This window comes from Notothenia coriiceps, unplaced genomic scaffold (assembly GCF_000735185.1).
Source record: "Notothenia coriiceps isolate Sejong01 unplaced genomic scaffold, NC01 NC01_scaffold00018248, whole genome shotgun sequence".
NCBI lineage: Eukaryota > Metazoa > Chordata > Actinopteri > Perciformes > Nototheniidae > Notothenia > Notothenia coriiceps.
In genome coordinates, this window is record NW_011350949.1 from 127,801 (window position 1) to 144,260 (window position 16,460).

A 16,460-nucleotide genomic window follows, 5' to 3' on the forward strand; every position below is an offset into this window, starting at 1 on the left:
ATATCATCAACACATGATTCATTTTCTAGACCATCCACCAGAATGATATAAAAATAAACTGTACACAAACTGTTCAAAGAAAACACTTCCCATGGTTTTCTTTTCATCATTTAAAAAGAATGGCAGCAATCAATCAGTTGAATACATTTCTTAATAAGAAACAATTGCTACAGTATCGTGTTTGTATGGCAAGTAAATATTGATGTTTTTATAGCTTATGACAAAACAAGAAGCCACAAAAACAAAGCAACATCTTTAAAGTGAAAGGCCGATGCATATGGGAATCTTTTATTTAAGTAACTGCAGTAGTAATCCTGGATTCCCATTGTACAAGGTGAAAGCCTGTGTGGTGGCCCGGCAGCTCTGCTCCGTCCTGCGGCAGAGCAGGTCGAACACACAGGCTTATGTTGCTCCGAGCTGTGGCGTCTTCAGATAAGCTCAGTTACTGACCTGCAGGAACTTGCTCTTACCCTTCAAAAGAACCACACTCATGTTATTTTATTCGGTTTTTTTTACCCTGTGAAAAACAAACACCTAAACAAGCTGTGACCTATTCGAGCTGATCAAATCCTGAACACCATTCAACAACTTGTGTTGATGCCGGTGAGGGACCAATGACACATATGACAACCTCTTAAGCATCCTGCCATCTCTCTCTGTTACATTTACTCATGACCACACAAAAAGCCACACAAACAAACAAATACACGCATCAACTCCATCATGTCAAATCGATAACTGGTCAGATTCAAACTAAAGGATTACAGGACATCCCTATTCGTTCTCACCGCCCGCAAAATCTTATCTCATCATTCTTATTCCCTCCTCATGCTTTCATGAAGCTATAAGAAAGTAATTGTACCTTCCTGATAAAAAAACAGCACATTCTTTATGGTAGTCCGAGCTCAGCAACAACATTATTGGCAGCAATGTTTTTCCTTTTCCCTCTATATGCAATGCTGGATACACTGTGTATAGACACACTGATACTCACAGAAATAAGCATATTGACGTGATATAAATATACTAGGATATCTATTATATATCTTATAAATCTACATACTGGCAGGTATGTATCCTGCATCTGACATTAAGGCAAAAAAGCATCAAACATAACAAGGATGATTAGGGACTGCCAGACCAGCTTTTGGTCAAGTAACGCTTCTTTCTCCTGACATTCTGCCTCCCTGATTTTCATCTTCATCCGTATTCCTTCAAATCACTTCACCCACTGAAGCTTCTCATCCTTTCCTTTGGTGAGAATCATTTTGTATGAGGAGAAATAACCACGCAGTGCAAGTGGGTGTGAGATGGCAAGTGGAAATTTGTTCTGCTGATGAAATAATTCTGTATCCCTTCAACATATTTAGAAATTGTTAAATAGAAAATAGGCAAAACTTATGCTTCAAAGCATCACATGGCTTATTCTCAGAAAGTAAAAAAATCATTCTAATAAGAAAAAAACCATAAGCTGGAAAAAGTCCACTGATGGTTGTGGAGGTGGTGATGATTGCTCTGCATCTAGACTTCTGAGTTATTATATTACCAGAAGAGCAACAAAGGAAGACTTACAGCTTAAAAAATATCACCACAGAAACTGTACGTGTGAGATACACACCACAATACCATGAACAGTAAAGAGAGATCTTTAACAAGAGACAATCAAAAAATGATAACAAAATTAGACACTCCTGTCCCACAATGCATTGCTTCACGACAGCTCCATTCAGGAAGCTGGTGTTTCAGAAAGGCACAGAGCCATCTTGCACCAGTAGCACTCTCCTCGTAAAGGGAAAAGGGGTATTGGAGCCGGCGGCCCCTCCATCGCAGCATCTTCTTTTCCTTCAGCATCTTCCTCTCTCCTCCTCCAACTCTGTGGATTTTCTTTTCTTTCCGACAGAAATGGAAAAAAAAGTCCCTCGGCTGAGAAGCTTGTCAGAGGAGAACAGTTTCTGTTGAGGTTCTAACGAACATGAATTACTAATACTGACTGAACACTAGTTAATACTCCTTTAAGAGATGGCTTTTTCCAAAGAGATTCATTACTGGTCAATGTCCCTCATGTAAATGCACACACACAAATACATGGTCAAGAGTGTGTGTCTGTGTATGTTTGTGTGAACAGAGGAAAAGAAGGGGTACATTTGCGCACAAATTACACTGCATGACTGATGTATGCACTCACATTATTGAATTGGTTTATTTCGACATGACTTGCTCCTACTATGTGTGTGTGTGTGTGTGTGTGTGTGTGTGTGTGTGTGTGTGTGTGTGTGTGTGTGTGTGTGTGTTTATTTGTTTGTGTGTGTGCATCACAGTCCCAGAGTGCTACGCTGTCTTCAGTTGTCTGTCTTGAATGCTCTCCTCAGTTCCTCTTAGTCTAAAGTTTGTTGTGAAATCGGTCGGAGGACTTGTCACCACTCCAAATCTACAGTTGCTGTGTAATTACCTTCTCTTGAAGCGATTTACATTTATTCCCTTTTTGAAAAATATATTTAAAGGTCTGTACTGTCATTGCAGTCTTATTTGTTCTCGGTTTGGCCATTGTAAAGGATGAACAAAATGATGTGTGCACGGGAGGAGGGAGATGCGGGAGCAGAACTCATGTATCTTCGGCTTGTGAAGAAGAATCTTCCTCTTCCTCTACAGGACTTGTGTCAGAAAGTCTCTCCTTTTCAGATCTTACCTCCAACTGAGCCTTTAGCTCCTCCTCCTGTTCCTCCTCCACCTCCTCCTCCTCCATTGCTACCTCCTCTTCCTCTTCTATAATGTCCCCATTTTCCTCCTCTGCCATTATGTCCTCCTCTTTTTTGTCCTCTTCCTCGTCCTCCTCCTCCCCCTTACTGCAGTCTTGTGCCACGTGGTTCAGTGTAGGCATGTCCCCCTCGTCCTCCCCTTCTCCCTGAGTGCCGTCCTCCAGGGTGAGCTGAAACTGAAACTTGTCCATGCAGACGTTTAGATCCTTATCCTGGCACACAGGTGGTGGCGAGGGGCTTTGTGGGATAGTGCTCTGGTACCAGTCCCTGTTGTCCTCCAGAGTGTCCAGGATGTCCTGGGCATCAGGGTGCACAAGGTCCCCCCATGTCTCCCACAGCGGGTGGACAATGTAGTCAATAAAGCCCACCTGCATTCAGAAAAAAGAGTGTGATTCCCATGATAGAAAACCACAGATCAACATTAAAAATGTACGAGGATGACTGCTGTGATCAGAGCTGACGGATCACTCTACACCAGGGGTTTCCAAACTACGGCCCGGGGGCCATTTTGAATCGGCCCTCAGCTAATTCTGAAAGTGTAATGAAATACGGCCCACAAATGAAACTTGTGCTTGTCTTGTATTGTACTTCTTAAATATATATGTAAACATATATTACACAGTATTCATGTGTTAATAAGCCCACTTTTTAAAAAAATTCAGTCAATTAAATTTGAAAACATTTTCTAACAAATCGAACTTGATAAGAAAAAAGCCCAATAACTTATTTGTATAACAACCGTTAAATAGACCCTTCATATTTCCTCTTATGATAAGCAATCTGAGGCTCCTGTTTAAAGGAATGAGCTGCCAACAAAATAAATAAAACCCTATGGAGAGCTGGGATGTATAATGTTTTTTCTTAATACATATTCAAGTAACAAGCATAATTTATCCACATTTTATTTATTTTGCTGACTTATAACTTAACTTATAAGGCAATATAACTCACCTCACCTCAGTGGCCCTGCCCTTCCTATATTTTTCTGTATGTGGCCCTCGGTGAAAAAAGTTGGAGACCCCTGCTCTACACTGTCGTTATCACCCCGCCTACAGCATCAACACTTATCCAGTTGTGCACAGAACATGATTCATACGTGTGTGTATATTTCAGGGCTGGTCATCTTTACCTGGCTCTTTTCCACAGACGCAGTGTGTTTGTCGCACATGGGGCTGATCTCCATCCCTCGCTCTCTCTCCTTATCTCCCTGCCTGAAGAACTCTTCCATTATCCTCTCTGTCCATTGTCGATACACAGCCAGGGGTTTCGTGGGATTGCTTAGGTCAGCACAGTGCACCATGTTCCTTAGCACCTGCATAAACACAGAGGAACATTTTACACAATATACACATCAAGTATCAAGCCCTAAATGCAGATTACCATGGAGGTCATTAACACACATTCCAGTAATTATTTCAGCACATAAAGTGTGGTTGTGCTATTTTTGGCGGGATTGTATGTTTTATTATTTGCTAGTATAACTCCAAAATCCAATTCCCTGCTTAAAAAACGTTCTTAACGATATTCTGTTATTGAAAGATTATGAATTTACAGTAAAATTGTTGGATACACAAACATTTCCATTAATGCATGTCCTTTTCTATTCCTGCTGATGGTTTTATCACCTACTTTGGGAAGTATGTATATCATGTTTAAAAAGCTATGCCACCAATTATGACTTCATGGAGTCTGGCTTAAATTGTTCTCTTGTCTCTCTTCAGAAAGTTGCAGAAGTCTTTAGCACAGAAACCTCCTGCGATGCTAACCCAATCTCCTTCACTCCCTTTTTAATGCCAATCATAACTCTTTTATGAAATGTGTGCCTTAGTCGTGTACTTTCTCCAATGCAAACAACCAATTCGTGTCAAAAAACTACAGACGAGAGATGTTGATTCCTTTCATAAACCTGAATGAAAAGATTCCACCTGGTGGACCTCCATCAGTCAGGAATAAAAGTGGAGTAGTGAACCATCACTCCCAACCTCCGTTTAGATGACAACAAAGAAAGACTTTTCCTGGGCTTACTCTTGCAAAGACAAGAATATCTTGGGGTGTTCTCTTCCTTCCATTCACGGCCATCTAAATGAAAGCTCATATTCCCTCATTTCTGCGTAGTTGACATCAACCAGTCCATCAAATGCAAAATCTTGCCCCACACAAGATCTCTCTGTTGTCATTGACAACATAAAGAAGCACCTACTTCATCCATCAAATATTCAAGAAGAACAGTCCAATGCACTCTTCGGCCCGTCCACACAGCAGCGTGCGTTGAAGCTTGCAGGTGGGCGTGTCTGAAACTCGACCAACAACCAATCACATCAATCCCCCGCCCCGGACAGAAGGGCACACGGTTTGATTGGCTAGAGCTTGTACTGGCATATTATTTGATTGGCTGGCGCTTCCGTCGAAGCTTCAAAAGTTGAACATTGCTCAACTTTTGCAGCGAGCAACGCGAGCAAAGCGAAGCAACGCTCCCACAATGCAGTTCGGCAAAGCGTGACGTCACCCCATTCAAAGTGAATGGGTAGAAGCGTTGAAGCTTCAACGCACGCCAACTAAAAAGCCACAAGTAAGATGGCTACAAGGTTTTTCTTGTCAAGTTTGACCAATCATCCTAACATGTACAAACATTGTCCATGTTTTTAGAATTTAACTATGAAATATCCTCTAGATTACATAATAGTTTTACCTTCTGCCAAAAGAGTGCTTTGAACCTTTATTTTTTTACCTTACTTATAAATGAACTGAAAGGTGAGGTCTCACCTGTATCCTGTCATTGTAATGGTCAAGCAGCAATACTCCAGAACTTGTCACTTTCTTCGTTTCCACCATAGTCTTGAGGTCGGCCAGCAAACTCATGTGTTTAGACATATCTGTTGCCAAAACCTGGGAAAACAATTGAAAACATTATAAAGGGGTGCGTAGCCGAGTGAGAGCTTCATAATTCAAGCCTGTGTGCTGACAACACTCACCATGTCAATGACAAGTTTCCTCAGGCTCTGTCTCTGCCTCTTGCTCAGGTTCTGGAAGATGTCACAGTTGTCTTCATGAAGCAGCTTGAAGCCCACAGCTAGGTGATGGTTCTCCAACACAGACTCGTCGTTGTACATCAGGGCTAGCTCTGAATCTGAGGGAAGCACCATCCAACACTTACGGTAAGCCAAAAACACATACAGTTGTTCCCCCATCTGGGTGGCATTGTTCAAACATTTACAACTACTCAGTTGATTAAGGAAGAAGCACAGTGCCATTTATGCTCAGAGACAATAACTTCAATATACAACTAGAAAAAGCACACAATTGACAAACCAAACAGATGAATGTACTAAAAACGTAACAAGTAAAAGTGTGCTTTTTCACTTTAACTCAGGAGGATTCACTACAAAATGCAACACTATTAGAACGTTTTAACTCAGTGGAGTGTATTATAAACATTAGACACCACAAAATTAGAACAAACTATTCAATACAGTTATAAAAACACTATAATACAATAATACTTAAAATAGCAACATAAAACTAATTGAGTGTCTTTAAATGTCACTACTTCAAATTATTTTATTTCAGATCACGACACAGTAATTAATGGTATGTACAGTATTGTCACATAAAATGATTAGAGTTGTAATTTGATTTAGAGGATGAATATATGTTGTTATTAAGAAACAAAAAAATAAAAACAATGTTTTGCATAAAACTGACATGATAAATACTTGAAAGAAGAGTTTAGAAACAACATTCAAATGAAGCCTTTATTGTGTAAAAATAAAAGAAATACCAGGTCTTCTCAGAATAGCTAACTTAGCAAACCCTAACCCTACATAGTGGTTCTAGCTACCTGCCTTGTGGTCTTTTTAAAATCAAGAGACTCAAAGATTGCACCTGTCATTATTTTATTGGATATTTGATAGCTTGCCTCCTTTGTTGAGACTAGTCTTGGGGAAATACATCACGTATCTGGTGTATTCACTTCTGAAACCCTTTAGCATTTCTGCAAAAACAGCTTTTTGTTTGTTATTTTTCATCATCATGTCCGTTGTTTTCTATTCTTTCTTTCTGAATTGAAAGGTTTAAATGTGCGTCATTCCGACTCACTTGTGTTTATGAGGAATTGGTTGGACACTCCTGGATGGTCCACATCGTGGATGGCAGCCGCAAATAACGCAGCTAGTATCTCTAGATCAGTGAACACAGCCTGTCAGAGAGAAATAAGAGAACAAAATCATTTGTAAACTGTTGTTTACACTTTACCTTTTACTATGTTATCCTTTGAGGGCTTGGTATTTGTGCATGTGAAGTGAGATGTGTAGAGGTACTTACATCTAGAGCCGGCGTGGATAGTAGTACATGAGTAGACTGAGTGACGTCTGCAGCGTGGAGGCTGTTGTGGTAGGCCACGTTGGCATGGTAGTGGTCCTCCAGGGTCATCACATAGGTGACAAACGTATCCACGGGGATCCGAAAGGTATTTAGCAGATCTCTTTCCTACAGCCACATGGTCACAGTTAAGTCAGGCTACATGATATACTGTATAACCCATTGTTAGTGAAAGCTCTTTCCCCGTCTCTCACCTGGAAGATGGAAAACATTATGCAGCTCAGGGGTCTGTTATTAGAGAACTCCGCCACACGAAAGATATTAAGGCCCCACATGTTTAAGTCAGTCAGCTCCTGAAGGCATAACAGGAAACATTAACACATGTCACTACAACAATCATACTTCAGTAGTTTGTTCTTCATACGGCTGAACACATTTAATATCAAAAACACAATATGGATTTGTGTAATATCCAAATCACAGGAAGAAGATATGTAAACATATCATTTAGAGTTAGGTCTTGTGGCTTTCCTCCCTAATTCTTTAGTTAGATTAAAATGATGTTGTTTGAAACATGCAGCATGCACCATTTTCTTTGTGTTATATTGTGGATCTTGCCAAATTAGTTATTAGTTTCTCTTCCTAAGTAAATATTTTGCCTCTAATATTGCTTTAATCCAAGACCAATGTCAACAGGATGTTTACAGGTGATGTCTGACATTATGATAACAGTGTCTGTTTACATAATCGGGTATTCCGATGGTCAAAGAAAGCTAGTAAAATATGTCCTGAACTGCATGTGTGCATAACAGAATTCATTTAAGATGTAGAACATGTAGAGACGATAGACAGGAAATACATGTCAGGATTTTGGATATCTATAGTTGATGTTATCTACTCTGTGGGTTTACTCTGTCTAGGCAATCATTTGCCAGCTGTTTTTCCATTTAGTTCAGTTCAGATCTTTTTTGTCCCAAATTAGGGTTTTCTGTTGCGTCAAGACAGCTATAAACCTAAATATTAAACAAAATAAAAACTGGGGATGCACCACTCCAACTTTTTCAGTCCAGATACCTAAAATCTTTAAAATCAGCAGAAGTTATTCTACATCTTTGATGAATACTCAATTCTAACCTGTGTTTACAGGTTCAAGCAATCACATTTATTGTATAGGCTTATGTAAATATTATATAAACATAACATTGCATTGATCTCAGCTTTTTGAGTCGGTATTGGCCTTGATATGGGTGCATTCTTAATAACAACACAGTAAGGTGAGGATGTATTTACCCTGTCTAACGCATCCTCGTGTTCAGTCTTCACGCCAAACCGAGGCATGGTGGAGTTTGAAAGGCTGGAACTGTGCGTGAGCTTCTTCACACCGCTGATGTGACACATGGGCTTCTCCCTCTCCCTTAAAGTCGGGGATGGGATCTCCACATCGTTCTGCTTATCTGGGGGGGGGGGGGGGGGCGAGAATCAGAGGTCAGCCAGGAGGAGACAACACGATAAGGGACTGTAAAGGTTGATCACAGATGAATGGCAGGTATGCTTTACCTAGAAAGGTAGTGGAGATGTATTCTGACACCTGGTTCCCTGAGCGACTCATCTCTGACAAATGGGACAGCTCCCTGTTCAACATCCTCTTGAACTAAGGAAGGACAGGCAGACACAGGAAGTGAGCGACTTGACTTACAAAGAAACAGAAAGTAAAGCAATATTATTATTATTGTACATCCAATTCCAATTATTACTTACACATCACAACAAAACGTACTTTGGGTCAAATGTGAGACGAATAAATGATCACCCTGACTCTGGTTTCATTAACTAGTGTGAGAAAAGCAATGATGAATCATGCCTCCTCTTTTTGAGAACATACTGGTCTATGCCCCTGAATGTAGTGTGCCTTCATTTTGAAATGTATTTAAATGCTGCAGTATTGTGGCATTGTTATACATATTCTTCTCCCTACGTTCATGAACAACTAGTCTGCAGTTCCTTGCAGCACAGACACAAATGTGATTAAGCGAATACATTATCCCTGCAGTCAAAAAGCACAGCATGCTCTCTCAGATTTGATGTCATTATTGTATTTCTAAAGCGATAAAGGTAGCGTTGGAAGGCTTCACAGAGAATCTGTTGCACAAGTCATGTGAAGGCGACAATACGATTCGGACAAGACCCCTTTCAGTCTGTCTCCTGCCGACTGATCTTTCACACATAACAATCTCCATGGCAACCAGAGCGGTTGCCGTGGAAACTGCCTCCTCACAGTCAGTCCTTCAGCTTGATGTGAGAGCGGTGGCTGCTTGGGTGACAATCTGAGGGAGTAGGCAGGTGTCTCTGACCTTTACCAACGGTCAACCCCCCCTCCCTCCTGCCATCCTCCTCTCTTCATCTCCCTGTTACTTATATCTGCTCCTCCTTCCCTGTCGCGGTAAACAACACTCCACCACCGCTGCTCTCAAGCCCCAAAATCCTCCCCTGTCTCAGGCTCCACTTTTGCCTTCCTGCCATTTCACACACTGCATGCATTTCCCTCCATCTTTAACTCTTTCAATAATCTTTTTGTCCCATTATTTCCCATCCCATTCAGCCTTGCACCAGTTACAAGGCCAAGCAAGTAGCTGCTCTAACAGCAAATCGTAGACGCAGTCAGGCAGAATCGGTCACCAGGAGCCAGGAGAGGAAGACAAGCCCTGTGGCACACTTCGGCAGCAGGCTCAGCCCAAACCTCCTCCTCTCTCAGTGCTCTCTCTCGTTCTTTCCTTCCCTAATGCTGTAACGCTGAGTCATAGCTGCCAACCAACACTTCCACAGTGCCAGTCCGAGTGCCAGGACAAACAACACTCTTCCTCTGACACTGACTAATGAAGCAAACATGTGAACGCTGCACAGACATGACCACACGTACACACAAATGCATACACCTGCATATGGGACCCATGAGGGCATTGTAACTACCTACGATCATGAATAACAATAGCCAAATAACACACATGCTTAAGGGGCCCTTTCTCTGAACTACTACATCTACAAGTGATCGATTGAGACTGCAATAAAAAAAACAGAGAAAAAGCGTGCATATCTTTGTGTTCCCAATGTTTTTCAGGAAATAATTATCACAAAAGCCAGACTTTGTTTTGCTAACACCATACCATCTCTAAAGCCAACTTGACATATCGAAGCCTAACTTGACACAATGTCTAAGCTGTATACATTTGATGGATATAACTCAGTCCGGAGACAATAGGCATTGTTCTTCACTGACAATACGCCTGGCTTCTTTGAGTCTGTTTTGAGGCCAGCCTCAGGGTAGCAGGAGAGAGACACAGAGAGAAGTGGGACGCAGGTGTAGAGGAGGGAAATGGACATTATGTGACACTGCAATATACCTGCAGTAAAAACGTCTAGACTACTACACAAAGTCCCAAAGCTATTTCCGAGATTTTTAAGCGGCTCGGTGAAATCTCAAATGGAGAGAAATGCAGACCATGTATAGAAGGATGAAGTATGAGCTTGATATTGTCTTTTTGTTTACAGTGCTGCTGCTAGATGTAATCAACTTTGTGCCTTTTTCCCTGTTCCCTTTCAACGGATTCATGCATAACTTATGTACAGGAACACAATGCCTAACAGTTTCCCACAAAGCCACTGTCAGACCCACAACCCTTCACCACATACATTCAGTTCATAATTAGCAAGTCCCAATGTAGCACCATTATAAACAAACAACACCATTACTGTTGGATACAAAAAAAAGACAAATAAGAACATGGAGAAGGCAAACAGAAGAGTTGTAAAGGCATGTTTAGATGTAAAACTTGGGCATGAATCCAAGATGTCCACTGCTAAGCCTTGATTGCCCTCTCCAAGCCTTCCAACCCTACCTGGTCCCACCAACCGATGAGCCAGGGCCTGGAGCAGGTTTCACAGAACAGGTCGACTAGGGGCGTCCTGCGCTCCGCCGCCGTCCCCATTCCCCTCCCAGAACCCCTCCAGCTGCACCCAGGTCCAGCTCTGCCCCTCGCCTCCCCTGGCAGGGGGCTGTAGCTGAGGAGCGGGACAGCCTGTAGCCCCCTGGTACAGGCGAGGGGCAAGGGGATGGCGCCGGGTCAATGGCCTCTACCACACCCATGTTGAGGGTCACGGGGGGTTTGGGCCGATGGCACAGGCAGGAGGTGCGGTAGTGGAGCGGCGCGGGGGCGCTGTGTGTGCCCCAGTGGCATGAGGGCGTCGGCAGGGTGTGTGAGGAGAGGCCACAGCTGGTCAAGCCGGGACACTCCAGAGTGACGGCTGCCCCGAGTGGGGGGCGAAGGAGCGGGGGGGAAGGGGGTGACGGTAGGGGTAGCTGGTGCAGACTGGCCTTGCCTACATGCAGCACCCCAAAGCAGGCCCCCCAGTCAGTCCAGAGTCGGGCTCCAGCCTCAATGTGGTCCGAAGATGAGGGTCCCCCTGATGGGCAGACCAGGAGCCCCCTGGATCCGGCTGCTGTGGAGACTACATCTCATCCCATTTGCTGAGCAGACTGACCCAAATCTAAAGTCACTGCAAGGTAGAGGTGGATGGGAGTCGAAAGAGGGAAGATGGAGGGAAACGAAAAAAGAGAGGGAGCGAGGGACCGTCTGAAGGGCACAGAGAGGAGCTGAGGGTGGAGAGGAGTGAGGATGTGAGAGAGATGTAAACTAAACAATGGTGTTGCGAGGGCAGAGCTGCTTGATAAACAGTAATACAAAATTCAGATGATGGAGGTGAGAGGGACGGAGTGACGATGGCGGTAGGACAGAAAGATGACCATAGTCTCAGATGATGGAGGTAAAGGGAGCTTGGATGACCTCGGGAACATAGGGGGGAAGGAAGAAGGGAGACACATATGACATTAGCAAGAGCAAAACAAGAATGGAGAGGATGAGAGAGAGAAAGAGAGAGAGGGATGCAGGCAGGCCTGTAGCAGACAGTCAGGCTCAAGAATCACAGTAGGGCTCTGGTCTGGAAAAACAGGCTCCCTCTCCCTGCATCGACTGCCCCTCCCCCACGGTACGGATCCAGAGGCCCGGCCCAGTCCTACCGGAGCATCAACCTGCAGCCTGTGCCGTCTCACACTGATCCCAGCAACACACAGTCAGTCCACAGTCAGACAAGTCTGCCTCCTGATAGCTCCGTATCACAGTCACCTGCTCCGAGTCAATCCATGCCTCAGCTGGCCAAAAAGCCAGAGGTCTAATCCTGCCGCTTTAGGCTGCCATTCCTCCTCCAATGCTTTGCCTCTTGCGCCATTCCGTGGATGCTGTAGACAGCTCTCGCAAGCTAATCAGGCAGTGTGGCTGCAGGCGCATGCATGTGTGCGTGTGTGTGCGTGTGTGTGCGTCTCTCAGCCTGAGTGCGCATGTGCGACAAGACAGCATGTACGTCTGTTGAAAATATGTGTGTGTGCAAGGGTGTGAATAAGAGTGAGAGACTGAGTGGGAATATTCATGTGTACCTCCATGTTGGCACAGTGTGGAGGATTTCTGTATCTTAGCTGCGGCTGTGAAAAGGCAGCGACATATTCACAGAGACTCTAATCACCCCAGGAGATTTCTCTGCACACATTGTTTGTGCACACACATGAATGATGTCCTTTCAACCCATCTCCTGTCATCTCTCCCTTTGTCCTTTAATCAAAAGCATGACTGATTAAAAAAGGGAGTATTGTCATTCAAATGGCTGTGCAACATTGAAAGAATATCTAGAATAAAACAAACAAGGTACATGATGCTGTCTCTTTAAGACAGAACACTATTAAAGGAGCATCACCTCCATTTCATTGGTTGTTGCCCAAACCACATGGCTTGTGGTCAGAGTGGCAAGCCAATGACTAAAAGGGAAGGGCAGACCCTGCTGCTGTTCTATAGCAACCAAGGTTACAGCAGAGACATCAGCATCAGGACCCTCTCCCCCTCCCTGTCATGTCCTCCATACCCACAGTCCTTACTCCCTCTCTCTCCATCCTCGAAGCCCCCACAATTACAAATGCAGGCACACTTAAGAAGCCGCCCATGAGCACAAATGCAGGCGTGTAGATGCCATAATGCAAATTCAATACAACCTGTCTGTATCACTTGCAGTTGTCACCACAAATGCTCATCTAGACATCATCAGCGTTTAGTCTAACATGGATGATATTCATTACAATTACAACCACAGGATTGCGCATAAACCAAAGATATTTAATAACAACGAATTACTGCTTTTATTGAACAACTCTTGGTTTAGTGACATCTCTAGCAGAAAATGATTTACCATTTATTTAAATTGTCCACCAAGGATCTGTGTTACATGTATTTATGTGTAGAGTGGAACCTGATCCTCATGGAGTGTTGAACTGTACTCTTTAACCATGTAATACACAGTTTATAGGTCATTTATGAACAAGCTTAGCTCCACACTGAGTTAACGTAGAGGTGTTGTGTGTGGACAGATGTGCACCTTATTGGAGGCCATCTCGCTGACGGAGCGGTGAGTCTGAATGGTCTCCAGCTGGTCCAGACACCAGTCCAGTTCCTCCAGAGTCTCCCGAGCCATCTGCTGGTATGTCTCATCTGAGGACGAACACACAAAGACACACACAGACATTGAACAAACTAGCAGTAGAGAAAGGGCACACATTTTGGCACAAAAACTTGACGAAATACATGAGAGACTACTTGAGAGAATACATTCTATTTTAAATGAGCTGTGACTGTAAAGGTCCAGCAACCCAGAAAGGTGGTTAACAATAAGAGTTGACCAATGTCCACCATGTCTGCAAATAATGTGTTTACATGGCTGTTCAACAATACAACTCAAATTTGCTTCTACTCATTGATTGATAACACAACATGCAAAGTCACTTGTGTCATGCAGTCACTTTGCTTCTTTTTGTTCAATATGTTAAATTATATTCAGCTGAATAACACAACATCTTTTTTTGTATTAACACGTAAATAAACCTCTAACATTGACAGCTCTAATTTGACATATTTCTATTGAATTCCCTGACAATTAATACATCTTTTGTTTCCTGATTGTTGGTGTAAACATTATTTTATATTTGTAATATTAATCAACACAGTTGGCATCTATTTTAAATTATGATTAGTATCAGATGGAAAATGTATTGACAGGTTATTTTTATGCTTTTATGAGTGTGTGTGTGTGTGTGTGTGTGTGTGTGTGTGTGTGTGTGTGTGTGTGTGTGTGTGTGTGTGTGTGTGTGTGTGTGTGTGTGTGTGTGAAAGGTGCTATAATAAATAAACATATTATTATTATTGTTATTATTATTATATACAGTTCAGATAAAAGGTTCTGTAGAGTGAAAAATAAGCTTTGCAAAGATGTCCTTTGAGTGAAAAAATATTAAACTCTCTAATCATCAGCTTTATTTTTTATAACACATATAATTCTTTCAACTTTAGCAACTTATGTTGAGTAATTTAATATCTGTCCAGTGTGATAAAATGTATGCAGTATACTTTTATTTAAGAACATACTCAATACTGATACCACATAATGTTTTGTGCTGCTCTGCAGTCATTCCCATTACTGATGATGCATTCAGGGAGTGTGGGAGCCAGAGTGTGTCCTTACAGCTCTGTGAGGGGACTATGGGACTTTTTGCACTAAGAGTTTTAATTAGCTGACAACCTACCAGAGAGTGTAGCTTGGGGAACAGTGGGCTGGCTTGTCACTGGTGACCTCCTGTGGACAAACACATCATTACATGAGAGGCAGAAGCACACGCTGCTTCCCCCTGCTGGGCTTCAACACACTTTCAGCATTACAGAAGGAAGCAACAAAAGGCATGGCTCACAGAGGCGATATAAATATATTAATGTATGTTATTCACTTATATGTGTCTCAAAAGAGACAAATGGGGCTGTGCTTTCTAGATCCTTGAATATTGAATTCAACTGCAATGTGTGATTTATTTTTAGTACTTAAAGAGGCCATTGTTTCACTTCAAATATTAAAATATCCAAAAATAGTCAAAGACAATGCCCGAGCCCTGTTCTCCTTTCAAGTAGCCTTTTTGGTTTCATAATTGTGTAGTAAGTGAGGCTGAATAATGTTGTGGTGGTGCGTTGGTGTATATATATCATATTGACGTGGAGATAAAAGGCTGCCAAGTCGAGCTCCTTCTATCTGCTGCATAACAAAGGACAATAATTGTAGTGTTACTGACTATCTCTATCGTCTAGGTAGAGTCAGGGACATACATCTGAGGAGTGCTGCACTCAGTGTTCAGCCAGCAAGTTGGAGAGATGCCAAATAATGCCGATCATATTTTCCTTGAACACAGTCGGATAATCATAAACTGTTTAATCATGATGGCAAAAGTGTTTCCCCTCGGGAGCGAGGAGAAGGAGACATAAGCAAACACACACTGCAAACTAAGCAGGCAGTCGTGACGAGTGTAAATTGGGGGAAGGGGTGTTTGACAGCATGATACTGACTTGTTAGTGGTTGTTGTAACATTGGCGAGGATGGTGAAGTTGCTTCTTACAGTTCGTAGGCTGGCCAACACCTGGGGGATGGATGGACAGCGTAGGAAGGAAAGAAGGAGGAGGGAGGAAACAGGAGGGAGGGCAAGTTCACTGCACTAATTACCCACCTTTTCTAGTCATTTACAGCAATTAAATATGTCAGATCAGGTGCACAAACATACCTGAGCGAAAGGGGTGACGATCATGTCTTCGGCGTGCCTGCAGGACAGAATATGCAAATAAAGGTCAAAATGAGAGGAATGGATGTGAGGTGTTTGGTGCTGAAGCACTCGGTATCAAGTGTTTATCTGAGAGGCTGCATCTGTGAGCTGCATGTTTACAAAGACCTATGCGGATCCAAACACAGACACAGTCCTAAGATAAGCTAATGGAAGAGTTTGGGTGTGTTAAACTTACTGGAGGACAAGCCAGGAAAATGGAGAACAACAGTTACTGTTAAGGGGATTCATCATGATTTCATTAGCATAATGATTGCATAATTACAATCATAACCACTGCTGTTGATTGGGATGATGTGCACTTACTGTGTGTGTGTGTGTGTGTGTGTGTGTGTGTGTGTGTGTGTGTGTGTGTGTGTGTGTGTGTGTGTGTGTGTGTGTTTAAATTCCATGTGCCAGGATGATGGCTTCATGCTTACCCCTCACTGTTGATGGAGGAGTTTCGTGACATGGTTTTCGGCGACGTGTCGAAGTCTGAGTCTGAGCGGTATAGGAAGGACTCCCTGCGCTGGCTCTGGGGGAAAGAAGGGTGGAGCACCACCCCAGGACTCGCCTGCGAATCCATGGGACTGCGTCCTGGAGAGGGACCATTCTCTGAATCGAAGCTGAAGGGTTAGAGAGGACAGGCAGAACATTGGTTT

At 42.9% G+C, this 16,460-nt stretch overlaps 1 protein-coding gene across 4 annotated transcripts in view; it reads right to left on the minus strand.

Moving 5' to 3' along the window:
* Nucleotides 1-644: 644 nt before the first annotated feature.
* pde4a (phosphodiesterase 4A, cAMP-specific) overlaps nucleotides 645-16,460 on the minus strand; it is a 38,928-nt gene continuing 23,112 nt past the window's right edge. For 3 of the 4 annotated variants that reach the window (XM_010777457.1, XM_010777458.1, XM_010777459.1), the window contains exons 2-15: nucleotides 16,239-16,424; nucleotides 15,763-15,799; nucleotides 15,551-15,621; nucleotides 14,746-14,795; nucleotides 13,545-13,657; nucleotides 8,631-8,724; nucleotides 8,364-8,527; nucleotides 7,328-7,426; nucleotides 7,077-7,241; nucleotides 6,852-6,951; nucleotides 5,729-5,883; nucleotides 5,520-5,642; nucleotides 3,886-4,068; nucleotides 645-3,124 (exon numbers count right to left, since the gene is read on the minus strand). In XM_010777457.1, coding sequence (XP_010775759.1) covers nucleotides 2,603-3,124; nucleotides 3,886-4,068; nucleotides 5,520-5,642; nucleotides 5,729-5,883; nucleotides 6,852-6,951; nucleotides 7,077-7,241; nucleotides 7,328-7,426; nucleotides 8,364-8,527; nucleotides 8,631-8,724; nucleotides 13,545-13,657; nucleotides 14,746-14,795; nucleotides 15,551-15,621; nucleotides 15,763-15,799; nucleotides 16,239-16,424 — 2,062 coding nt within the window. In that variant the 3' untranslated portion in view covers nucleotides 645-2,602. Of the gene's footprint in view, nucleotides 3,125-3,885; nucleotides 4,069-5,519; nucleotides 5,643-5,728; nucleotides 5,884-6,851; nucleotides 6,952-7,076; nucleotides 7,242-7,327; nucleotides 7,427-8,363; nucleotides 8,528-8,630; nucleotides 8,725-13,544; nucleotides 13,658-14,745; nucleotides 14,796-15,550; nucleotides 15,622-15,762; nucleotides 15,800-16,238; nucleotides 16,425-16,460 lie in introns of those variants that run through there. The other variant, XM_010777460.1, reaches the window with a different exon arrangement.